We start from the raw sequence: 26306 nt of genomic DNA on the forward strand, positions 1-26306 counted from the left end.
GGCAGCACAATACCATGTGGCCAAAATGCCACCCTGACCACAGGATACGACTTCTGACACCGTCGCCGCTTAATTACCACCATCCTGCGGTAAGCTGCAGCAGCAAAGCTACTTCCAGCGGTGGCCTAGGATGAGCGGCTCGCTGCAGAGACGACCCTGTCCTAATTAAATGCTGCGTCGCCTTAGACCAAAAGCAAACGATAATCACATTAAAGCATATGGGGCCGCTTTCATCGGATCATCGCAGAGCCATGAGTCATTAGAAAAACTCATCTGTGCTTCAGAAACACCTCAGAGGCGAGCAGACGCAGAGAAATTTGATTACAGACGGCAACAGTAGGTACAGGAATCAAATTTATTTATTTTTTTAAATGTGAGGATGTTTTTTTTCATTTCTTATTTTTTCTGGTTTTCTCCCCGACCCCAGCAGTTGCTCCAAGTCTCCAGATACTGCTGCAGCGCCACACACAGATGCAGACAAAAGATGTGATTTCTCATTGTTATTTACAGCAAGATTTCTCTCATGAACCCAAACTGCATGGTGCAAATTATTTTCTTCCCAGATCCTGGCGGCGGGGAAGAAACAGCGAGTGGAGATCGTAGCAGAAATGTGTGCAGGCGCGCGTGTGTGTGTTTTTAAAGGCGGGCTATTTTTAGCTCACGTGCAGAAGCTTAAGGGTGGAGATCCACGGCGCTCTGCACAGAGCCAGGCGAGAGGAGGTGGCTATTTTTAGACTGCGGTTGACTCGCTGCAGTAACCCTTTGTTTGCTGCAGCTCCAGCTGCAGCGGCAGCGAGAACGCTGTCGTCCGTTAATGCCGGCTTTGGTGATGCTTTGGTGATGCTGAGCTTCTGTAAGAGTGGAGCCTTTTGGGTGAAATGAAACAACAACAAAAACAAACAAAAAAATTAAAAAAAAAAAGTTCTATCGCATTCCCAGGGGTTGTCATGGTGAGCTATTTTTATCTCACATTTGCTTAAATCTGGAATTTAGCCTCCTGTTGTTCGTCCCAAATTCAGCAGCTAATATCAATAAGATGAAACGAAAGCGTGAGATAGCAACCAAACAGTGAGCTTTGGGTTTAAACCCGTCACAGCAGGAGAAAATGGATTTCAGTTCTGTTACTTTGAGACCTCAGCTAACCCCTCTGTGGTGAGGAGACGGGGCTGAGACGCCCCCTAGGGATCGTATTATTTCTAGAGAAAACGTGAGAAGAGGAAGGAGAAATCCTCCTACAAGAAGAGCAGGAGAAAGTGGAAGAGAAGGGAAGTTTAACTGGGGGGTGGTGTGTGAGGGGCTTCAGCAGCAACAGATGTACAGCTCAGCATCCAGCTACAGTTTTTAGCTTTCATTTCGCGCGACAGGATGAGACGCTTCCAGTTGCTACAATTGCATAACATCCCCACAACACTGAGAGAGCTGACGATGGGATGTCTCACTGCTGGTTATAATGTGCTTTGATGCCATATAATTTTATTTTTTTTTTAAAGTACTGTGAGGGGGTGGGAGAGGTGGGAGGAGGGGGGAGTCACCATGGCAACAAGCTTTGTTTGAAAATGAGGTGTGTGTGCGTGTGTGTGTGTGTGTGTGGGGGGGGGTGCGTGTGTGTGTGTGTGCGTGTGTGTGTGCGTGTGTGGGGTGTGCGTGTGTGTGTGTGTGTGTGCGTGTGTGTGTGGGTGTGTGTGTGCGTGTGTGTGCGTGTGTGTGTGTGTGCGTGTGTGTGCGTGTGTGTGTGTGTGTGTGTGTGTGTGTGTGTGTGTGTGTGTGTGTGTCCTTGTGCACATTGATTCAGCAGAGCCAAATGGAAGATGGAGATTGTGGATGGTGCTGGGTGGGTGTATGGTGGGGGGTCATATGTAATTCCACCCCCAACAAAAACCTTACATTCCCATATAAGACTCATTTAAATGGGAACACAGCTGTGGTGATGACTCAGAGAGGTGCATGCGTGTGTCGGCGTGTGCATGTGTGTGTTTGGGGGGGGGGGGCGGTGAGGGAGGAGCACCGACTAGGAATTTAGAGAAAATTGATGATGATTGTAACGAGAGTTTAGGCATCAATATATGATTTCCTATAATAAATTTTAGTAAAAAAATAAAAAATTCCATTGTAAGAAGTAGAATAGAATATACTTTATTGATCCCCAAGGGGAAATTGTTTATTTGTTGAAAGCTACTCCATCTTAGGTAACATATACTTCATCTGTTTTTTTTTAGTTCAAAGTCAGAAGGATCAGTTATGCGAGTCATTGTCGTTCTGAATCATGTTTCGAGTTTCCATGTGAAATGTTTGCACTGGCAGCACAAGAGAGGAGGAGGGCGAGTCCGCCGTGGTTCTGGAGTAGCTCCTGTGTTGTCGCAGGGTGGCCTTTTTAATGAGCGCGACAGCCTGTAGTACAGCAGCTTTCCTGAGTCGTGCTGTGCCAAAATAAATAAATAAAAATACAAGTGCACCTGGCTGCAGTCGTTTCTGCTCACTGGGAAATGTCCTGATGGATAGATAGAGACCATCAGGAGTGGCCACCTAATGAGTCCCTTTGCGCATAAAGTCACCCTTGGAAAAAAAGGCCGAACTCTGGCATTTCAAATAACTACACAGAAAAAGCCAGAGACTGAAGCCTCCTGATTTCTGTAAGTGCAGTTATTATACAGCTGATGCTGCTTCATGATGGAGAAATTATATGATGGACGTTTAAAAGGCAAAGACAACGCCAGCTGCAATAAATCCACATTTTTCTCACTCCTCTCAAGAAGACTTGAGACATCAGTTTGTCAATGAGACATGCTGAATATTACAGTGGCAGGTAATAAGTGAACTCATGACACTTACAAGTAATCCTTTGCGATATCAGTAGTGGCCACAATGCATGACTTATTGAGTGAACTAACTTATTCACGTGTTAATTGTTCTTCTTCTCGTGGCAATTGCAAAATCATATTTATTTGATATTAGGGGAATATTGGCAAAGTTTTGCTTTGTGATGGAAATGTAACAAATGTCATACATATATATATTTTATATATAAAAGTGGTTATTGCTGTTAGTATTGTTCTTAAAAACAACTGTGTTTTATAACTGGCTGCTTATTAAAGTTTTGATGCCACTTGTCCCCTCATTTCTCTCTGGAACATCTGTTCCACATGAGCATCTGCTTCCCGGCAGCTTCAATTTGTTCTTTGGCAGGAAACACAAAGAGGCTGAAGAAAAATGTGATCAAACTTTGCCTTTTTATGCAAACCGAGTTTTTATGCTTCTTTAATCTGCTGAAATTACAAAGATTACCACAAATAAGACTAAAAGTCACCAGCTGTTCCGTCTGTTAAATCAGTCACTTTAAGTGTGAAGACAGACAGTAACATCCAGGCTTTATCAAGTGAAAAGCTTTTTTATGTTTAATGATTAACATCATTAACCAGTCAGGTATTATTGAGAACAAAATAACCAACAACAGGTATAGAAGTCAGACTTTCTGAACACGATTTTCCTTTTTTTAAAAAAATATAATTGCTTCTCTTAAAATGGCCAAAAAAGAAAACTCTTTTAAGCAAATCAAATCACAGCGACACACAAACAACAGATCAAAGGATGCGCCATTATTTTTCAAAACCTAAAATTTGTGAACTGTGTACAAATTCATTATTTTCTAAAGCAGATAAGATTATTTCACAAAAATATTTTTGACACGAAAAAAAGCCTCTGGAGTAATGTCTAACTAAAACAGAGAAACAAAAGATTTACATGCACAGTTTAACTACTGTGTCGCTGTAGACAGATAAACCCTTACAAGTACAACAAGGACTTTGTGTGTTTTAGAAAAGCGAGATTTTCAGTCTCCTCTACTCAATAGCTGCGTTTCTGTTCCAAATGTGCGCAAAACTTTGACAATATTCCACTAATGTTGAAAAAACACAATTCCGCAATTGCGGTATTTCCATTGCACAAGAAAGACGATTAAAAATCACACGTGAATAAATTTGTTCACGTGACAAGTAATTGAAAAAGAGGCAATGCCATCATCGTCCTACCACTTCCTGTTGTCTTTTTTGTCTTTTCTGTCAGAGGTAATATCTGGTTGTTGATCATGCGACTCGTGTGATGTGAAGAAAGTGTTTCCATTGGAGTTTTGCAAAATATACACATTTCGACACGGCTGAAAAAACATGTGACATGTGTAGCACTATCATGCTTCAGGGTCAGTTGCCTTTTCTTTGTAGTTTTTTTTTTTCTTTTTTCTCTAATTTGGACTTTAAAATAAATACATCTATAAACTACAAGTAAAAGTTGTACAAATAAGGATAATTAACATTTAAGATAGTAAAAATATTTCAATGGCAAAAAAATAATACATTTAATCTGTATGTATTTTGCACCATATTGCTGCAAGAGGAAAAAAGAAACAGGCAAGCATTGTCTACTGTGTCCTGCTCTGTTCAAAGGAGAGATGGAAGAAAGCAGCTCGGACACTGCGGTCGCGTCGCAGCGCTCTTTAGGAACACTGTCACTCTCCTGAACATCAAAGTGGGCATTTGCGCTCTCAGGTGCCATTAAAAGACATCATGAGGAGGATAAGGACCTTGTAAAAATAGGAGGAGATGAAAGAAGTGCTCCGTCACTCACTCAGCTGCAAGCTGCTTTTACAAAAACTTACTTCTGGAGGACAACCAGTGAGAGAGGGAGGTATTCACCAAATCCTCTAAAACCATGCAAATGCAGAGGCAGATTAACACAGCTTCCTGTGTTGACCGGAATAAAGAGAAATATTTTACCCATCTCCACACATAAAAGCTTTTCATTTTACATTCTGTTTGTGTAGCACAATGAAAAAAAAGAAGAAAAAAAAACTCAGCGAAGACAATTAAAAAATATTTGTCCCAGGCGGAAAAGGCGAATGACTGACAGAGTCATTTCTGCATCTGTCAGATTGAAACGTTGGTTTCACAAGTCCTGGATGAAGACTCCAAAAAAATAACATCTCGCATTTGACATCTCATTCATCACAGAAGAAGAAGAAAATAGAAAATGACAGGGCCGCTTGATGTCGACAGGGGGGGCGGTTAAAGGGACAGTAGCGCAAGTTTGCGTGCGCTACGAGAGCGACTGTGTTCCGAGTGCAGTCGGAACTAGAGGTGGCGGCACTGAGTGGGTGTCAGAGCCTTTTGCTATAACTGGACTGTGGATGCTGACACTGGATGTATGGGCTGGATAATAGAAACAGAAACTTTGAGGAAGTTTCCATGTTCCTCGAAAGTTTAACAGTGTGCCACATTACAGACGCAGGTATCAACCACTGAGTTAAAGAACAAAATGTCATGGAATTTTACAGCAATAAAAAAACATAAACAAAAAAAAAACTAAACTAAAAGAGAAGGACGAAATGAATATGTGACAACTATAAAAGACGGCTCTAAGCTGTAAGGGCAGGGGTGATTGTTTGTGAGCATAAATTTTCGCCGTCATCGATACATACAGAACAGTATCAATGATGCATTCTCAGACATCTTAATTTCTGTTTCTTTTTCCTTTTTGTTGTCATTTTCAAACATTTCTTGACTTCTAACATTAACATGTTGATTATGATCCTGACCAGAACCCAACCAAGAGAAAACAAGAAAAGGATATATGATCCCCAACATATACAAACATGCAAAAACAGTTCTTTTTTTCTACCTTCCCCGTGTGCTTGCAAAGGAGAAAACGCCAATTGAAAGTGAAGATTAGATTCAATTTGGCATTTGAATCTAACTGGAGCGATGCAGAGTGATGCCATTCTTGGAATCTGATTTTATTTATTTTTGTCTTACCTTCACTTTACCAGGAATACCTTTGCCTATGACAAAAAAAAGTTTTCTATCAAGACCAGGCGAAGATCAACACCAATACTGCATACAAAACAAAATAAAGAAGTTCAAGTTGTGACTTAATTTTTAGGATTTTGTGGTCACGAGTGAAGAGCACAAAGTTCAAAGGCTAAAACGCAAAGCCCTTCAAAATATTGTATCTCGGCAACATAGATGAATTAGAGCCGTGTTATTATTGGACTAACTAACCTGTTCTCTAAGCACCTGGATTGGATAGGAACATATAAAATTAGCTGGACCTGTTGGTTTCATGTAAAATGTTCTCTGGTCACTTTTTGTTGTGCTTTGGCTTAAATACATTAACTAAATTAAGTCAAATATCTATTAAAAATTATTTTAAAAAACAGAAAAACGACCTGTTCGGCTGACAACAGAACATATGACTAAATGATGTTACTCACTTTGGATCGCAAATCTAAAAGAACCAGGACAGAGGTGCAAAACATATGCTGCGTTCATATTTACTTCAGCTTTCGATGGTACTTGAGTAAAGTAGTTCGACTTGTTTCACAGGGCGAACAGTGGGTGGTAAATGGAAACGCAGCGGGAGACCTTAGAATCAAAATCTGCTCTGAAACCCCGTAGGAAATAGTGTTTAAAAAAAAAACACAAAAAAAACAGTACAACTGTGATTGTCTTTGGCAGACATCTACTAACAACCTGGTTCGGTTCATTTTGTAATAAATACTGAGAAGAAAATCTAAATTTACATACTAAAGAAGATGTAAATTTGAGATGGAATGCATAGAATTTCTAACAATCCAACATCCGATCACTGAGAAGTGAATCCAGGGTGGAAAAATCCAACAATTCTACAATTACATGATATCAGAAAATCATTTATTATCAGAGATGGTGAAAGGAGTTTAAAACGTAGAACTGAGTCGCACCGAAGCCACAAAATAAAGACTTCAGTTGACCTGTTCTTAGCTGTAGCTTTAAAAAAACATCTGATAGTAAACAATTATTTTAAAGAGAAATGTTAATGATGATAATTCATTCTTTAAAAACAATTAAAGCATAATTGTAATGATGCTAATGTTTTGATACCACACAACACCTCCTCAGAATACAGTTAGGTCTTTAAAAGATTAATTGATCACATAAAACTGCGCTGACATGCCAAGAATTTGTTTTCATTTTTCCATATAACATTTCCAAGAAGAATCTATGTTTTCCCGTGTTTCTGATACGCCCGTAAGCCTGACGCACGTGACATCCGCAAACAACAAAGATGGTCAGACTAGTCCTCTTTGCCCACTAGGCGTTTGTTTTCACTTCAAAAACAATCTGATTGGACGCTGGAATGACTATTGTTGTGTTCGAGTTAAGCTACATTATTGACAAGCTTTTAAATTACCTGCAGCAAAATTACAGCTTGGTAGGCGATCCCTAATAAACTCATAAAACTGCTGCGCAGAATGAAAGAAAGAACAGTTTTGAATACAATTTGTTCGGGAGACTTATTAACGCGACCCGTTTTAGACGATTACTGTAATAAATCGCTGGCAAGCTTGTTGATCTCAGCGACTCATTTCTGCTCAGGAAAAGGTTATTTTCGGAGAGCTGAATGATGAGTTGCTTGGATCTGTCTGAAAAGATGCCTTTCCACCCTCTAATTCCCCTCAAATAATACCCGCCCGCCCCTGTGAAGAAACGCCTGTGAGTCACCGCCGGTGCACCTCCGCTCATGGCCAACGATCCATCGCAGAGACAGTGCTGACTGGAATCACAATTTGCCATTTCCAGTGCGATGATATGTTGAGTGAGAGGGAAGGGTAGGAGGAATTGCAGAAACAATAAAGGACTGAGATGATGCAGGCATGTCTCTGGCAAATGAAATAGGAGGGGCTAGTGGCTGATTAACTCCTAAAAATGACAAAGATTAGAATATTTCCAAACAAGCATTCCTCTGCATTGTTGCCCTCCCAGAAAAGAGTGAAAAACAAGCTACTGAAGTTGTTTGACAGGAACCTGACGCTTCTTAATGCGGAGCGGCAAAATGCTGTTGGAGTTTTTACAACCTGGCATCAGAATAAATCCCTCATCTCCACACAATTTATCAAAAAAAGAAAAAAAAAAAGAATCTTTGAAAGAAACCAAATCAAAACCAATGGATAATATTTAATGAAGGTTTTCAACAAAGGGAGTTCAACCTATGTAAAAGAGATTGACACATGATTCTGTGCTGTTCTGTTTCTAGTAAAGTTGGAAATGTGAAATTTTGATATCAAAAAGAAAGATTTTAGAGTGAACTGCGAGAAAAGAATAAAAAATGAAACACGCTTTCTTTGCTGAAAGAAAGTGGCGTCACAGTTAAAGATCTGCAATAAGGAGGTTCTTGAACCAATATCAACTCTGCCTGACAGCCGGAAGACATTCCATTACATCTTCAATAAATTGTCACTAAAACATAACATTAAGGATGTGCGGACAAGAACGGAGAAAGAGATCAAATAATTCTGGAATGAAGGTATTGAAAGTGAAGAGGGCGGAAATAGATGGACAACATGAGGGCAGTCCACAAGTGAAACCAGTCGAAATGAATTCCAGGAATGTTCTCCGAAATACTGGCGGTCAAAAAGCAATCATCTGTGTGGAAGTTTAATTTGGGAAGTAACAAGACTTTTCAGTCAAGTAATGACGAGCAGACAAAGTTAAACCGCAACAGGAAAAAAAGGAAGACTTTGAAGTACCGCTCACAGTTTTCTCAACTCTGCAGGGACTGTGGGCCTACAAATGCTACTTTTTGTTTCCTTGACAACATGCAGTTGAACAGGCGTACCTAATAAAGTGGCTGGTCCAGGGAGTTGCTGGTTTTAAGGAGAAAACGCTGTGGCCACATTTTAAACGTCATTGTGTTTTCCACCAAACATCCTGATCGAAGACGTTTAACATTTGATATCTGACAAGCTGCAGTTTGATATTTAGAGGCTGCAGCTGGACAACCAACTCAGAACTCGTGTTTGTGTTGATGGACAGAGCTGAGTGTTAATCAGTGCTTTGATTTGATCATGATTGACTTATTAAATATGGAAGCAGTGGCACCAAACAAATGTTTTAGCTTTTGCACAAACGTTTGATGCCGATTCAGTTAACTTTGAAGAAAAGTGATTTGGCATCAGTTTCTTGTTACAATTCAGCTCATCAATGAAATATATTGATCAAACAGTGTGGAGTATATCTTTTGGAAGCGATATAAATATAGACAGTTTTTATTGTGTACAATGTCAATTTCTGTGGAAATATTAAGAGTTTTATAGAGTTTCATCTGGAAGGTCTAGAATTCTGACCTTATCTGTACATAACTTCATATTTGTACAGTTTTGAGAAGTAAAAACAGGTCTTTGACAGTAGGGGGCGTTACTGCAGGTTCTCACATAAACTTGTAGCTCACCTCCGACACTCGCAAACGTGTACTGGCTGGTTGACCTTTGATGACCTCTGGAATCATTTGGTAATGTGTTTGCAGGCTTCCCCATAAACCTGTGGCTCACCTCTGACACTCGCTGGGATGCAGCACCAGGTCCTGGCTGTTCTTGGCGCTGACCGTGAGCTCGTGTTCCGTCGGGTTGAAGATGTCGAGCAGAAGGTGGCACTGCCGGGTGCTGCGGACACAGACAGGAACACTTCAGCCAAAAACGCTGATAAGACACATCAAATTCAACATCCAACAAAAAAAAATAAAAAATACATGACTGGCCTGTCCTTGGACTCTGTTTATGTGTCTGGTTCTAATTACTTTGCTAAAAATAAACATCAGCGTGGCACACAGCGGGTCGGTGAGATCAAGAGAAGATGTAGTGTAAAGTACTCTCCCTGCTTGTCAGAACATCAAAGGTGGCCCTGCTTTCATTAAATCTGAAGACCTATGTGGATCAGGTCATCTGCGCATCATCCCGCGCCTGCTTTTCTCATGTAGATCACAAGAGGAGCAATTTGTGATTCAGATCAACATGTTGAGTGTTCAAAGAGTTAATTTTAGCCCCCAAAGTAGGTGGATGAAAGGCCCGTGTGACTAGAAACAGAAGCAGGTAACAGAATTAAGTGCTGCTTCACAGGAATAATGTCTGGAGATGGAAAGGGTTAGGGTTTTATAATGAACAATAAAAAGAGTTCCATGATCTGGGCTGGGCTCTCTTATGAAACTTTTTGAACATACACTAAATCATAAACACAGATAAAGAGTGAATGATGTGTAGCAAGGCAAATATTTTCATTGTTGCAAAAACAGCAGCATGTGCTGCAACAGTTCTTCACATTAGACAAGAGTCACCTCAGAAATGTTGGAAGTCAGGAAAGAAAACTGGAGTCATCTTGAGATAAAGTTCCATCAACTTCATTGAGAAAAGTTGTGAACATTAGGCCTGGGAGACCAACCGAAAACGTAACCAACACCAGAATTTCTTGATGATGACCAACATCATTTTTTGCCCGTGTCGGGATTTGGGACGTTTAAAAGTCAAATGAAAAATAAAGTTGTTTTTGTCCTTTTTTTTTTTTTTTTTTTTTGGGCTGTATAGGTAGACTGTGCTCATGTCCCTTTAAGACGCTGTGTTCGTAACAAGAAGTAAAAGAGACGGTGAGGTTGAGAAAACCTTAATTGTCGAAGCGCTGGCTGGTCGAAGGGGAACAGCTCATCCTGAAAAAGATTTTTTAAAAAGCAAGGATGTCCGAAGAAAGTTATTTTATACTTCTAAACTTGTTCAGTTGTGCTTATTTGTTTAATAACTCTTAAATAAACACTAGAAGTACGGACTTTATTAATTTAATTACAGACCCTGCAGCTTTAAAGTCCATTATAGTTCATAAAAATAATTGTCCGGGGGAATTATAGCCTCAATATAACTAGCTGGGAAGTATTTATGCTGGCCTATCAATTTTTTCTTAACTTATTTATGTAGGACAGGTGAGTGTGGTGCAGTGTGATCAGCATTTATTGTTATTGCCCCAATTTGAATTCTGAATTCTTTGAAAATTGTCAGAATTTGGGGGGAAACTCAAACCCAATAGAAACAACCAGGATGTTATGTTCAAGATGTTAGACATAGTGCTATTTCTCATCAGGAAATTCACAAAATGCAGTTTAAAACCTTCAGCTGATCCCAAACGCTGCAGCAGGGGTTTTGATGAAAATGTAAAAAGAGAAATCTTATTTCTTCTATGTTAGCTTCCCCTCATTAGCTCTGTGTTAAATCCAAAAAAAGCATTTGAGATTCTACTTCTCATATAAAGCCAGATCTTTTACTAACCAGGTTTTCTCTTACGAGGAACCAGTTCAGTTTGTGAGGCAGACACCTCATCTAATTTTCACACGCCGCTTAAAAATATCCTTTTTGATAAAGCTTATAGTTAAAAAACAGAACATGTTTTTCCTAATTGCTGGATGTGAGGGGAGTAAAGGGAGGATTGCACTCTGAAAACTGTTAACAGAAAATGTCCAACACTAATTTTAAGAGTAGTGCTGTAGAGTTTCATTTCTCTGTTTCACTGATGCCATCTTGAAACAGGAAAGTTCACATTTGACCACCTGAATAAGAGAATTGTCAGAATAAAGTAGGTTTTGGCTATCACTCAATTTGTGATCGGAAACATGGGCAACTCATTTTACTCTATACACAGAACTTAAGTAGGAGAACGTCAATCTCCCAAAAAGTTAAATTCGGGTTCTACATTTGTTCCCTACCATGTTCTGACCAGCTGTACAGTCCAAGAGCTTTACTGTCTGATAAACAGTGGACGGTGGAGTTGACCAAAGACAGTTTTTCAAATCGACCTCTCTGTTCCAATAACGGTTTGCTGCGTTAGCCTTTACCCACGGCTCAGGCTCCGTCTGAAGTTCAGTGGACAACTTGTTTTCAACAAACCTTTGAGGCTTTTCTCATTAGTCAGACCTTCCTCACCATTGGCCGCTCACAGCCGGAACTTTTCTGAGATGTTTGCTTTCACCAGGGAACACCCCTCAGTGTTGGGAAAAGGAAGAGAGCTAAAAAGCTACACTGCAGAGACAGCACTCCAGTTTTTCTCCCTTCCTATGTCAAATGGTAAGCATCTTTTTGCTAACACGCACAGCACATGCATGTCCAAAATGGAAGAAATATGGAATATGATTAAGAAATTGTACAACAAAATTATTTTCAGCACTTTCATTAGGTCTGGAAATATTTCTGCTCTATTTACAGTTATTTTGCAGAAATTTGATCAAATTGGCTTTTGTACTTTGCTAGTCGATAAGAAGTCTGGAATACGTTTACATTTCTATTCTCAAATGACGCTCTATGCATATCACACACGGTCGGTTGGTCGGTCGGTCGGTCGGTCGGTCGGTCGGTCGGTCTTCCTTATGTCTGCTGTTAGGGCTCAGCCCAGTTTGCTGTAAATTCTTATCGGAGTGGTCAATGAGGTCAGTGGAAATTTTAGGATGGCACACCAAAGTGAACATCCAAGTATTAACTGTGCATTGCTTTTTTAGTTTGTATTAATGGTTGTATTTATTTGGTTTCACATTTAGGTCTTCATTCAAGATTTGGTAATAATTGAAAATGATTTAAAGGGGGTGAGGGGCTTCTCTTCGGGTGGGGACAGTGGACTGGACAGTAATTGTGGGAGTGTCCAACCAGTAAAGAAAACCACCATATCGAAATACAAATAAGGTACCTTTACTCATATTAAAGTTAAGGTATGGCCCAAATGAATAACTTTGAGTCATGCATTTATAGCAAACAGCCAAAAAAGAAAAAAAAAGCACCATGTGGATCATACTACAGATCTAAGTTAATTGTAGTTGTTTGGCATTTTATCTTGTACTTCATGAAAGAACTTTAAACCATGACCTTTACTAAAGTTTTAAATTTTTTGTTTTTTGATGAAAATAATTATTGCTGGTTTTAAAACATTTTAGAAATCCTTAAAACTAGGGGTGTCACTGTTACGAACTCAACAACTCGTAACAGATGCTATATTAAGCACCATTTCAGATAAAAATCTGGTATTGGCCAAAATCGGAATCAGCAGGTTAAGCTTTTTAAAAGATCGGTATTTGGCAATCGGCCAGTAATCCGGAATCGCTGCACCCTACTTGAAACATATTTTAACACTGTTAACTGGCCCAGAGCAAGCCAAAAATAAGTTCCAGTATCAATATTACAGTGATCAGCAAACTAAAAAAGCAGCAGCTGGGAAAAGGTGGCGTGAAATCAAATGTTTTCTTCATCCATTGATCTCTTTCCTAAGAAGCTTCAAAACCTCTGGGTTGATGGTGGTTTTAGCATGCACAAACCTCTAATAAACTGTTTCAGCAATTAAAAGAGCATATCATTAAAGGGCTGCGCTCGTTTTCCAAGCCGTCTTGGTGACTTTGTCGAAAGGCCTGATTAACGGGCGAGAATGGGGCGAGCTGCTAATTTGTTGTCTGGGCAGCTTAGTCGAGGCAATCAATCAGAGCACAAAGTTAGGAAACAGGGCATCATTACTCATGCATCGAGTCCCCGAGATAAACTGAAGGAGCAGACAGAGAAACTGGACCTGGGCATTGTAGACTGCACTTTCAAATGAAAAAGACCTTAATAAGGTCAAATTAGGGTGAAAGGGAGTGAAGTTCAGAAATGCAGCAAAGAGGCCAGAGATGAAAGCTCACTGTGCCGTTCGAGTCGGTATTAACCGAATCACGGCACTGAATCATTTTAATAAGTATTCTATCTGGCTACAAAGCAAGGCAGAGATCTAAGCTCACTAAATAATTCAAAACCGCCAATAGCGCTTCACACTATTTGTCTCCATTACGGCCTGAACTTTTACATTACTCTCTGATAACAGAGAGAGGCGGAGAAGGAGCTAAATTGTCTCCAGCGTCTTCTGCAGAACACATATTGAAGCAGATTTTATAATCGTTCAGTGCAATAGCAAATCATCCATCAATGATATATCAGTACCTAATGTCTCCAATGAACCTCTGAATATTAGACACTGCGTCCCGTTTAGGTATGAACATCTGACAAGCTCAATGTTCAATAGCTAATCGAACACAATTCTGATTGTGGTCTGGGTCTGCACAGTAAATCGATGGAAATCAATCAGACTGTGCGATCAAACTGGTTGGACATTAGCTTCAGGATGCCATTGTTAAAGGGCCATAAATATCTGACGCATCTCTTGAGTTTCTAAAAATAGCCATGTCGATGAGTCCCAGGCCCACGCCTCAATCAATTCTGCAAAACATGGCCGGTAAGTGCTGATTTTGCAACCCGACCACATCACAATAACACACTGACGTATTTCCCACGCGCAAAATGCTTTAGGCTTAATCAGCAGCAGAGGATTTAGGGTGCTGCCAATGACGGGGACATTTTTAGCCTCCGAAGCCAATGCTGAACGGATCATTATGCATCTTTGTATAACGTCAAAGATGGAGCCGTAAGGCTCAGCAAACTGTGAACATTGATCTAAAACTAAAACAAAGAAAATGATAGGCAACAATCTGTAACATATAGCTACAAAATGTCTGCTATTTAAAAAACACCAACACACTATATGTAAAATCTAAATGATCAAAATTCATTGGCAAAGTGAAACTACGAACAAACAAAGCCACACATGAACAACTAACGACAACAATTCAAAAGTTGCTTGAGACTAGGGAGCAAATTTAAACATGATGGAGGGAAACCACGGTTAAAAATATGCAAATTCAAAAAACTTGTGACTCAGTAAGTGGAGTCAAACTGTGGAATATTATCTCGGACAATGACAATTAGTTGTTATATGAAGAGATTATACATGTAATAAATCTGAAATTATGTAGATGGTTAGGGAATTTTATTTACACCCACTCAGCTGAATTTGTCGGTCAATAATAAAACACTGACGCACAAAAAATGAAACATTAAGAGAAACCCGATGTTATATTTTCTACTTAAAACCTGGAACAGTTCCAACTTGAAACCCACTGATGCGAATTAAACTGGTCGTTTATTCCTTCATCCCTTAATTCTGCAGTACTTAGAGTAGCATTCAATGATCAGACAAGCGATATAAAAACTGAAGCAGCAGCAAGATCATTGCATACTAAATGTTGCTGCTGCAATTCACGTTCGATGTTTTTACACCGACACCTGTGTTCAGTGCTGCAAATGCCTCTGTAATTGGTTTAGAGCCGGATACATAAAGCACTCTGTAATTGCAAAAACAGATTGCGGGGATGCAGGGGGAAAAGATTAAGACTGGATTTTGCCTTTGCAGCTGATGCACATACATTTTTTTTCGTTCAGATGTTTCCGTCTTACACAAGCCAGCCGTCCAGCCGAGGGGAGGCAGGAACAGTAAAAAAAACCAAAAACAAAAAAACACAAGGACAGTCTGCTCATCCAAAGCAAAGACGCTGTTTAACTGAAATAAACCAAAATGAGTACTAGTAGAAAAGGTACAGAGCAGAAGTCTTGAGTTATTGCTAAATAAACAAGGCGATGGGGTTTTCAAGCAAAGGGCACAATCTGGATTAATGACAACCTGCACAGTGAATCTGCACGTGGTGTTGCACTTTGATAGCAACATTTAATCTTGGATTTTCATCTCAAGGCCGACACTGGGGCACATTTGAAACACACTGCTTTCAGCTGGAATTAAAAAGGGGGAAGTAGGAGAACCCATTACTACTCAACTATGCACGGTTAGTCAAACTGAAAAAAAAGGACTCTTCCGAATGTTCTCATTGTTTTCTGGCTGCAACAACATCACAAATCAGGATTAGCATGAAAGGAACTGTGGCCAAGCCAACTAGCAAGAACAGATGTACAACATTGGGTTTGTTGTTGTTCATTCTCGCGTCACCGATGCAGAGCAGTCATTGCAAATAGTTGTTCTACTATAAGTTTCCGACACTTAAACACTGTTGACATTTTCAATTGGTCCTGCTCTCCCGCCGTGATCAGATTCGGTCAACATCATGTGATATCATGATGTTGTGCTGCAGGCATCATTATCATTGGCTTGTCATTGATAAACAATGCCTTTTATATTGGTGAGTTATTTTGATGGAATGGCTATTGTCCGATATCAAATTTTACGGCTAATGATACCATGCCAATAATATTGTGTGTCCCTAATAATAAGGATTCTATCACCCAAAGCTGAACTATTGCAAATAGTCACATGGTTGTGCATTGCCATGTTCCAAGATAAATTCAAGTGAAATTGGATATAAAGGCAACAGCCAATCTAGTTAATCAAACAAAATCCCAATGAAATCTGGTCAACGTTTGGGCTGTAATGTGAAAACACGAAACAAACCCTTGCAGGGTGATACAGTTAAAATCCCATTTACTTTACAGATCCTTGTCCCCACAGTTGATTCTCCAATGCTATCTGCAGCTACTCCAGAGAAAGAAGTCTGTTTCAAAGCCAAGTACATTCTGAAATGTTGTATACTGCCACAGATTTTTTTGAGAAGTTTGTCCTCAAACAGGTCAGTATGTGTCAAGGACCTCTTGCTGTGGATCTGCAAAGCCCTGCAAGTATTGGATATCTGCAGGTAGAATAGCCAAATCTCCCCTAAGCCTTTGCTTTCAACAAGTCTGAAATGTTTTGAACCTTGGCTGAGCGCCAGCAGATCCTGTGTGTCAAAGTAGTGAGGCAGAAAATGCCAGGCGAACAGAGGAGGTGAGGAAGACGCAATGACAGGGGTGACGGTACACTGGCCTGAGCAGCATAACTATTAGCGCCGAGCCAAGACGGATGACTCAAACTTCAGATATTTTGGCTAATGACTCACCTCAAGAGGCCGTTACTCGCCCATGATCCATCTCTTTTGCTTGGAGGTTTTTCATAAAAGTCAGGGGGTTTAGAAGATGAGTAAAGCCAGGAAAAATACGAGAGTAAACCGATAGGGTCTCTACAGCTGCACAGGGTAAACACTGGACGTTTTAAGGCCCTTTTATAGTTTGCAGTGTGAGGTATGTTTGAGACTTATCTCAAAATCCTTTTGGCATTTCTTCTCACTAATCAGAACAAGAAAACAGCATTGACAATATAAAAACAAGCTGACGTTCTTCCAAAAACAGATAAGTCCGATATCATTTCAGGTGTAGCATTTCTGAAACACAATAGATGCTAATAGATAGAAGACCGCCATGCAAAGACTCTCAATTATGTCCAAGTGTCAACCACCTTATCCATGCAGTCACGCTCATGTGAAAGAAACTTATTTATGATTTTGAGAAATATACAAAGAACCACCGAGGTTCAAGTGCCTAGAAGCTGGAACACCAACATTCACTTGGATTAAGAGTTTGGAAACCCAGAAATAAGTTTCTCCTGTAAAAAATGAAAGATTAATTGTCATATACAGCTACCAACATGGAGAAACACAGAACATGTCATTGTTCGAACAATGACATGCCTTTGCTAGGGTATTGATTCATTGCCAAACTTTCCCTTAATTACACAGTAAGAAGTGTGAAATTAGGACACAATTGGAGCCTGTTTACCTGAGCTTCAGTCATATAGCATAAAAGACAATATGGTTCATGTGTTTGTGATACCTGGTAGCAGGAAGGGTGCTAACTCTGGTGAAAAACACGGACGGCTCCACGTCTACATGGACGCCCAGAGACAGCTCCCGGTAGTAGCCCTCCACTTTGCCAGCTCCGCCGGAGTACCTGAAGTTCAGCACCGCCTCCAGAGTCTGCAACAGAGCACAGGAAGGAGAAGGAAGTTACATCAAGGCTGATGTGGAACAGCATGAGCAGCTCATTAAAGCAGCAGTTCCCAAAGATTTTCTGGGGCCCCAAAGAAAATCCCCCCTCAATAAAAATAAAATATCAACTAGGCGCACACATCGTTCAACCAGACATAAACCTATACACATATCTTGTTTTCAAACTCCACTGAAGTTTATTTCACACTTAATATTGTTTGCAACAAAACACATTACAAACAATCTTTACAGTGAAACACTTGTGTAACATTTTTTTTTTTTTTTCATTCATCCATACTGCTTCCCCATGCAATGGCACTAGGGGCCCTCGCCCCACACTTTGGGAACCACTGCATTAAAGCAACAGGCCGTGGTCAGAGGACGCGCGCAACGTCTTGCTACTCGCCGTTCAATCTACACAAAGTTTGCTCTACGAAAGGAGCCATCAAGGCGAAAATAATAAATGCACTGCAAGGCTGCTATTGTGCTGCTTAATGAAATGGAAGTATAATGATGGGAAATGGACGATTCGGAATCCTAAAAGCGTTTAAAAGGGAGAGGGGTGGCACCTGGGTGGCCTAGGTGAGATTGTTCTGGCTGCATTCCACCGTAATGGGGGGGAAATGAACAAGGGGGAATCACTCAGCGGCACTCCGAGGCATTTCCGTGGAGAGGAGGCAGGGATGGAAGGGGGGAGAATGTCATGAGCAGCCAAGTGGACGAAGAATGGGTGGTGGGGGAGAATTAGAAGTGGCAGTTTATGGTGAGGAACACGAGCTGACTCAGGGAAGGAGACCATCCAATGTTTGGCTTTTATTCCAATACAGCGTATATCATCTCCACGAATACCGCTGATGGAGGCTCTGGCTGTGGCTTCCTGCAACACATTTCACCTATTTCTTGATTGTTTTTACTCTCTATCCGCTACTTTGTGGGAGGCGGGAGCCAAAGTGAAGCGACTCCGAGCCTGCTGGCTGGGCGTACGGCCGATTACAGCGTAATGGACAGATCACAGCACTCTGACAGCCACATCACAGAGAAGTTATTATTACTGTCAGCCAAGCAACTCTGTTCTAAAAAGTCCCTTATTTGTACGTGAAAAGCCTTATTTCACATTCTGTGTGGGCGTGTGCATGTGTGTGTGTGTTTTTTTTTTAACTTGCTCTGATATTTGAAAGTGCCATCCAGGGACACGCCTGTGATCTTTCCACCAGCACCGAGACGAGGTTGAAATTTTTGGCATTTAGTAAAATGTCTCAGAGTATCTCCTATAATGACCTGAAATTTGACACAGAGACGCTAAAGGCCACGAAAAAGAATTCAATACATTCGAAGATTTGTTACAGTCAAGAGGAAACCAGAGATTCCCGTCAGATTTTTCTCCACAGAAATCAAGAAGTTAAATACATCCCCAAATAATGAACTGATGTCACAAAAATGTGATCAGTTATAGTCAGAAGATTAGATTTCTCTAAATCAAATTAGAACAAAAACCTGACCTGATTGAGAAAAATGGATGTTATGCAGTGGCGCAAAATACCTCGTTTTTATTATATTACATACATTCAGGTAACCCTGCAAGCAGGCTACGATTAGTGTGTGCACACGGCGTCCATACAAAGAGCTGCAATGAGTAGCAGCAGCGAGAGAACTTCTTATCTCAGCCACGTCGCTCCCATAACAGCAGCAGAGGTCCTGCTGTTTGCGTCGCTGTCAGAAGCAGGAGGTTCTGCTTTTTTAATGCCTTTTGCTTCTTTAAACTCTGAGGCACAACAACACAGACCCTCCTACAAGGCGTCAGGATTATAGGAGGGTAGAGGATGTCGGAACCGGTGGGAGATCTTGTTTTTCCAGGAGCAAAATCTTTTCAGTCAGACAAGAAAAAAAAGGGGGGGAAAATGGTTTACAACATAAATAATACCAACAGAGAAACAATCAGGGAAACCTGTACCAGCTACTGGTACGACAAGGTTTACTGTCATGAAGTGACAAGTGCCGTGGGAAACACCAGTGAATCAAAGTTGCTGGTTGCAATGGGAAGTTGAAGACATAAATTCCCACTCTACACATTTGCAGATCCTGGAGGGGAAGCAGTGGAGACAGTCTGCGACAGCTGTCCTCCACAGCGGCGGAGAGACAAACTGACGCTGGGCTGGAGGCAGGATTTTGATTTCAGCCCCATTTCAACAAACTGGCTTAATTCTCACCAACTGTTAGCAAAACAAAAACACCTGCTGGATGAATGCCTTTCCTCTGCACCAATGTTTTCTGATGCTAAGGCCGTTGACATGTCATATCATAAACGTGGATTTGATTTTCCTTCGGATTGCGCCGGCGCTGTGCGGTTGCCGGTGTGGAAGTGAAAGCTTAAAACGAGTTCCCCCTGGAGGAATCGTCTCTGCAACGCCGTCACATGCCACAGGCGCGCCCGGTTCCTCTGTCAGAGCCGTGTCGGTTCGGAGCGGCCCCCCATTTTCGACCCCCCTCACCCACCTCTGTGGCTCCTCCGTCCCTCAGGAGTCTTTTTCAATCACACCCAGCTAAAAATAGCTCCTGCTGTAATGAGCTGACAATGCTTGGAGTAAGCTGGAGGAAAACAGCACCTGACCACACACATCTATTACTCTCACTACAGAAAAAAACAAAAGTACCTGTACTGTTCTTTACAGTGTTAATTCAGGTCATTTAAATGAAAACTGTCTCTAATTATTCATTAATCACCAATGGCTGTTTGGTACACATGTGAGTTTTGCAGAATTATAGGAAGCATGTGAATCTCAACAGGCTCCATATGTAGTGCAACGTATACATTTCTATCAGATGTTACTCATTTCAAAGAGTCGCACATTTTGGCTTCACAAGACAACTTCTCAATTTGATTCCACCCAGGGCTAAAGTAACCCTGTCGCGATAATCAATTAATCAATCAATTAATCATGTTTTAAACAACAGGTGCTATTGAAAAACCTTTTTTCTAAACTTTTCTGAGACCTGACACGTGAAACGCGGTGGCCTTTACCTCAAATGCCACAGCACACAATTATTATTTTTCATGCCTGTCTCAAGAGTGCCACAAAAGGCTGTCTATCACATTTCCCCGCGCAAATGTTTGACAATTGAAGGGCCCACTGGAAGCCGTGAGTCCCGTTGCTCCCACCCATGACTTGTGAACAAATGGCAACGAGATAAAGATCGGGACACATCTTGCTGAGGAGATTTTGGCAGAGCCGCACGGCTCCTCGCCAGAGTCGAAGATAAAACATCCCAGTGACATCTGGGCAGGAAGAGCGGGCGTGGGGGTCTGAAAATGGAGCAAACCGGTGAGATGGTCTGATGGTCTTCATTCGGTATAGCCAATAAAATAAATGCTAGTAAAATCGAAACAGCTGGACCAAACATCGCCCCTCTATTTAAATACACTTTAGAACATCTTCTTACAATATTTTTGATGAATTATCCAGCAGAGTTGGGTGATACAGCTTTAAAGTGAAAAAAGATGTTGTTTTAAACATTTAACTTTTTATAGCACATACAATTTCTGTTATATATTTTTTTAATTCTAGCTTTCTTTTCTTAAAAAGTAAAAGATGTGACAAATATTTTCAATCATCCCTTCTATGAGTTGTACAATGTAGTATTAGGGAACGGTATTTTTATTTAATTACGAGAACCTTTTCGTAATACTAGCAGAATAAAAACAATTTTCCTAGAAAAAAAATGAATTATGGGATAATAAATTTGTTATTTTTTGTGTCAGATTTTTCATAAAGTAATTTCATTCCCCTCCTTTTACAACTTTTTTCTGGTAATATAAAGACTTTATCATATGACTTTATGCTCGTATTATTTAACTGCATTCTTGAAAATGTAGGACTTGTCATATATTTTAGAAAAACTTAGCCGGAACTTTATATTTTGAAGTAGAGTTAATCTGAAAAGTCCAAATAAATATAAGCTGTAAAAAAAGAGAACAAACAAAAAAACTGACATCTCTCTATATAGCGGAAACCCAAGGAGTGCATTAGAAAAAGCAAATATCTAGATTGATAAAAATCGATTCATGGCCCAGCCCTTTCCAGTTATTCGCAACTTTTCCCAACTTTGAAGATGAAACATAATCTGTCTCCCCCTCTAAAAGAAATTGATGTTATTCAGTGTTACAGACTTTTAAAATTCAGAAAGTTTTTTTTTTCTTTAACCAAACTAGTGCATGTGGTTGAACAGAAACTTGTCAGAGGAACACTGTATACTTTGAAGAAAAGGTGAAATGGAGTTCTGTGGGTCTAATTGTCCATAAAAAGCTCTTGACCCTTTCCTGGGATGCATCTGCCTTGTTGCTGGGAAGAGAGCAGCGCACCAGGAGAGCCGTTAAAGCGCCTGCAGCGCTGGCTCCAGCGGGACATGGAGGAAACCCAGAGGACTGTGGGATGCTGCGTGTTCACTTGGAGCAAGAACATACTTTCTGTTCACTCCTCCATCTGGATGGTGGTTGCAAACTTGGTCGACGGGTTTGGAAAAAATACAGGAACGAGGAGAGTCGATTTCAAAAGTATTCATACCGCTTGAACTTGTCCACGTTTTATCATGTATGGCTTTCAAACTCATTGATAATCACTTCATTGCAGTTGCAGAGAGATGAAAGCTTCTGTTGGTTCCGCCAGTGAATGTGTTTTCCAGTAGAAAGCGAGTGTGAGTCTGGGCATCGGGGGATTGTCGTACTGCTGCTGTGCCGTTGTGCAGTCAATGATTCAGGAGAGAAGATTTCAGGAGGAGCGAAGAGAGATCCACAGCGCGGTGTAATGACTTCACAATGACTACCGCGTGCTGAAGAACGAGAGCCGGGTAATGAGCTCAAGTGACAGCTGACGAGGCTCAGAGCGTCTAAAAATGCTCAGTAACGAGCGGGCGCATGGAGACCAAAATAGCAAACAGCTGCTGACGATGAAGCGCTCTGATTCACAGCGTGGTGCAACACCTTTACCTGCACCAAAAGCTTTCGAAGAACCAGAGGAACATTTATACAAACTGCTATAAGGCACCATTAAGTGACACGGGCAATAAAAATACACGTGTAGTCCACAGTGCGATCTAAACCATCTTCCTACTTGAATTGTGCTTCACTGCATCAGAAAACTACAAACTGAAAGTAGGAAAGATGTCAACAAGATGAAGAGGCAGCGACTTTATTTGTCATTTCTAAGGCAAAATGGGCCAATTCGGAGAATTCACTGCATCAGCTAATAGCCAATACACCAGCTCCACTTTTCCGGATCTCCCCTGTGGTTCTTTTGCATATTGAGATATGCGTTGCATGAAAATATGAGCTCAAACTCACTTCATTAGTTCATTAGTTGTAAAAGTCTACAATGGAGTTTTATGGTCATAAAATCTATATTTCTGCCAAAAAACTCAGACATTTTTACATCAATCTCAGTAATTTTCTTGAAAGAGCAATAAAATTTCTGTTTCAAAAGTTAAAGATTTTACACTTTTGAAACTCAAATTTCCAAATGTCAACTTTTTTTGTAGAACTTTTTAGATCTCAAAATATGTCCAACATTTTCTTGGACTTTTCAAGCTCAGAATTTTTTTTCTAGGAAACTTTTGAAAAAATATTTCCCAGCAAATATTTGACTTTCCAAGCTCAGAAATTGATTCATTTTCCCAGAATAACTTCTGAAATGAATCTGAAAAGATTTTTTCTGCAAAAATGTACAACTCCTTTTCTTCCATCTACACTGGCCCTAACACACCGTCATTAAAACTGAGTGAAATGAAACAACCTAAGAAAAAGCAAACACATTAAGTGAGTTAAACCAGATCAACTTTAAACTAAGAAAATTCCACAGGAAAAAGTTTCTACAAACGTTTCTGGTAACTTGTGAGTAAGTAATATCTGCAGCTGCACTCCTCAACAGGTAATGTGAATATTAGAATACCTACTCCACAACAAGGCGACTTACTTTCCTCACACAGTGATGAAATATTACTATTATAATCACTGCTGTACAACTTAATCCTGGCAGTCTGATTGGAAGACTGGTAAACAATACAGTGTTCCCTCAATACATAATCCTGAACTAATAAAAGTTTTATCTCATGCAAACATTTGCAGTGCTGTATTATGCTGAGCATAGGGATTATTTGTAGCTTTAATAAGTGGGAAAACAAAATGGTAACATTACAATATGATTAATTTCCAATCTGCGGCCGGTCTGACCCAGGAGAAATAAAAAAATAAATAACACCAACAGGATATAGCTAAAAAAATAGGCAGGAGTTTCTCAACACAAAATATTAATAAGACTGATATGTTTCCGCTGGCAACAGGATGTTTAAAGCTAACTCACCGTGTGAGCAGCTCTGTATTCCCTAAACAGTCATTTCAACAGATTTGAATTGTTGGAAAGCACATTTAGATATTTGAGATGAGCAAACTGTCTATGAAGTATGGAAATCAGGATTTCTGTACTTCATATGAAATACATTTTCTTAAAACACAGGTTTTAAGTCCAAATAAAAGTCTATAAACTGACTTACAGACAGAACAGTGGAGTTCAGGACGGAAGTTAAGGAGCTTTTAAAAATTCAGCAGATGGTCGGATCTGTCATGAACCCTGCAGAAGGAAGTTATTACTTGCCTCCTTTTTATTATTATTATTATTAGTATATAATGTACTTGAATTGTCCGGTGAACAGCTACTTTCCAGACTCTGCTACTGTTCCTACAGTAACTCATAAGGCACGCAGGCACAGAGAGGTGAAATAGCCTCAACAGTCAGAACAAGCGCAGGTGAAAGCCACACACGCCAAAGCCTGAAAAAAAAAAGACAAATTGAACTGCAATGCATGAGCAGGCGAGTAAATTAGCATTTATTTACACTTTGACACACACTCACACACCTGTCCTGTCTCCAACACCAGCAAGCTGTGATGGTGCGCTGCGCTTTGAAGCAAGCTGGGACACACACCAGCTGAGTTAGCAGCAACATTGTGGTGCAGCGCTCAGCCCGGTTCTCACATTTAACACATGGCTCCAAGTCCAGAGAGCAAGAAGAAATGCTTCATTTTCTGATCGCTTCACCCACCAGCTTGCATACAGCAACACAAATGTTGCTGCCAGCTAAACTTTCTGAACATATGAGATTTCCCTCATTTTTAGCACAAGGTACAAAAAGTGATTCTAAATTAAGCGAGAGATTATTATGTAAATTAACTAGTTAAACATTAAATATAGCAAGAACATTAAAATGAGATCCTTGTGTCTTAACGTGTGGTGAATAAACTGCAGTTTTATGGCATTATCGTAATGTCTTGAAAGATAATTTAAAGGGGTATTATTGTGTATTTTCCAGATAGAGTCATTTCATAGCACAATAAAGTAGCTGTGTAACCTTCAGTTGTTCTAAAAAATGGTATATATATCAAATATCACTTCAAAGAAATTTGATTTCATAATTTAACACCTTCATATTTTATCTCTGTCTCTTTAAGGAATTCCTGCTCTTTCTAAAATTCCATCACAACATGGCTCCTCTATTAACCCTTCGATGTTTTTACCAGCGTTGCACTAATAAGTAGCTCCCATAATAAGATGCACAGTTCCTCCAGGTGTTAGCTAAATGCTCCTTGCTTGTCTGAAGGAGCTGAGTGACAGTCTTGCGGGGAAGGAGAAGCTCAGAAGGTTGGAAACTGCAGCTCCAAGGAGGAGCTCTGCCTCAGAGGCGGAGCTAGGTTCACCCCGGCGTTTTGCACAGCCGAATAGTTGCCATGGGAGATTGAAGGATTTCTCAAACATGCATGAAGGAATCAAGGCAACACTCCATGAACGTTTTTGATTAGGACATATTATAACATGATGTAAAGCTCAAAAAAGTTTATTTTACAGGATATTGCCACTTTAATTGCTTTCAGCAGTAAATGAAAAATAATTATTCATTTTGCTACTAAAATAAACTTATTACAGGTAAAGATATCCAACATTAATCTACCGTGGTTTTGATTTGAATTCATAGACATAAAACGATATGGAATAGCACAATAGCTGTGTGACCTTCGCAGCTGGTGCTGGTGTAGCAATAGGTTTGAATAGAATGTCCTTATTGAGAAGAATATTCAAAGTTTTTACAGTTTGTACTTTATGGGGGGAAAAAATAAAACAGTAAGCTTTTCCAGTCCAAGCAATGTCCCAGGGAAACCGGTCCAAAAAGGAAAAAAAAAAGTAGTCATTTAAAGTGGTTTATGTTCCACCTTCTTTTTCTTTCATACCTTCATCCAGTAAATTTAAGCACATGTTCCAGCTGCAGCATTTAAAATTATGAGTGAATATTCAGCCGCATTGAAAAAAATCCACCAGATTTTTATTTTATTTTTTTTGTTGCTTTTCAAAAGAAAATCTTGGAAGCCCGTGGAGCAACAAAGTGCACCAATTGTTGCTTTGCCGATTGCTGCGTCAGAGCTGCACGTTTTACCGAAATGGTAATTAGGAGGACTAGTACGTTTTAGATGCCTGTGGGTATTTGCTCCTAATGGACCAGCTCATTTGGTCATCAGTTAGAGAAACGAGCCTGAAACCGTGAAACCGTGACGATGCTTCCACATGCCGGTGTGGAGCGAGCTGTGTTGCTTTACGTCCACTTAGTGATTACACTGTGTGAGCAAGATGCAGGCTGTTGTTGCTGCCAGGATGAGGTTCCTCCCTGCCTATTGAGACTGTCATCCAAAAAATAACTTGCAAAAAAATCTAAAATAAAATCAGC

General features: G+C 40.2%; 1 protein-coding gene across 3 annotated transcripts in view; it reads right to left on the reverse strand.

The window, feature by feature from the left end:
- The window catches only part of trappc9 (trafficking protein particle complex subunit 9), a 156453-nt gene that overhangs the window by 57134 nt on the left and 73013 nt on the right, over window positions 1–26306 (reverse strand). For all 3 annotated transcript variants that reach the window (XM_055055945.1, XM_055055944.1, XM_055055947.1), the window contains 2 exons: window positions 17393–17535; window positions 9356–9466 (listed from right to left, as the gene is read on the reverse strand). In XM_055055945.1, the coding sequence (XP_054911920.1) occupies window positions 9356–9466; window positions 17393–17535 (254 nt within the window). The remainder of the gene's footprint in view (window positions 1–9355; window positions 9467–17392; window positions 17536–26306) is intronic.

This window comes from Poeciliopsis prolifica, unplaced genomic scaffold, assembly GCF_027474105.1.
Source record: "Poeciliopsis prolifica strain line A6 unplaced genomic scaffold, Auburn_PproV2 SCAFFOLD043, whole genome shotgun sequence".
NCBI classification, from domain to species: Eukaryota; Metazoa; Chordata; class Actinopteri; order Cyprinodontiformes; family Poeciliidae; genus Poeciliopsis; species Poeciliopsis prolifica.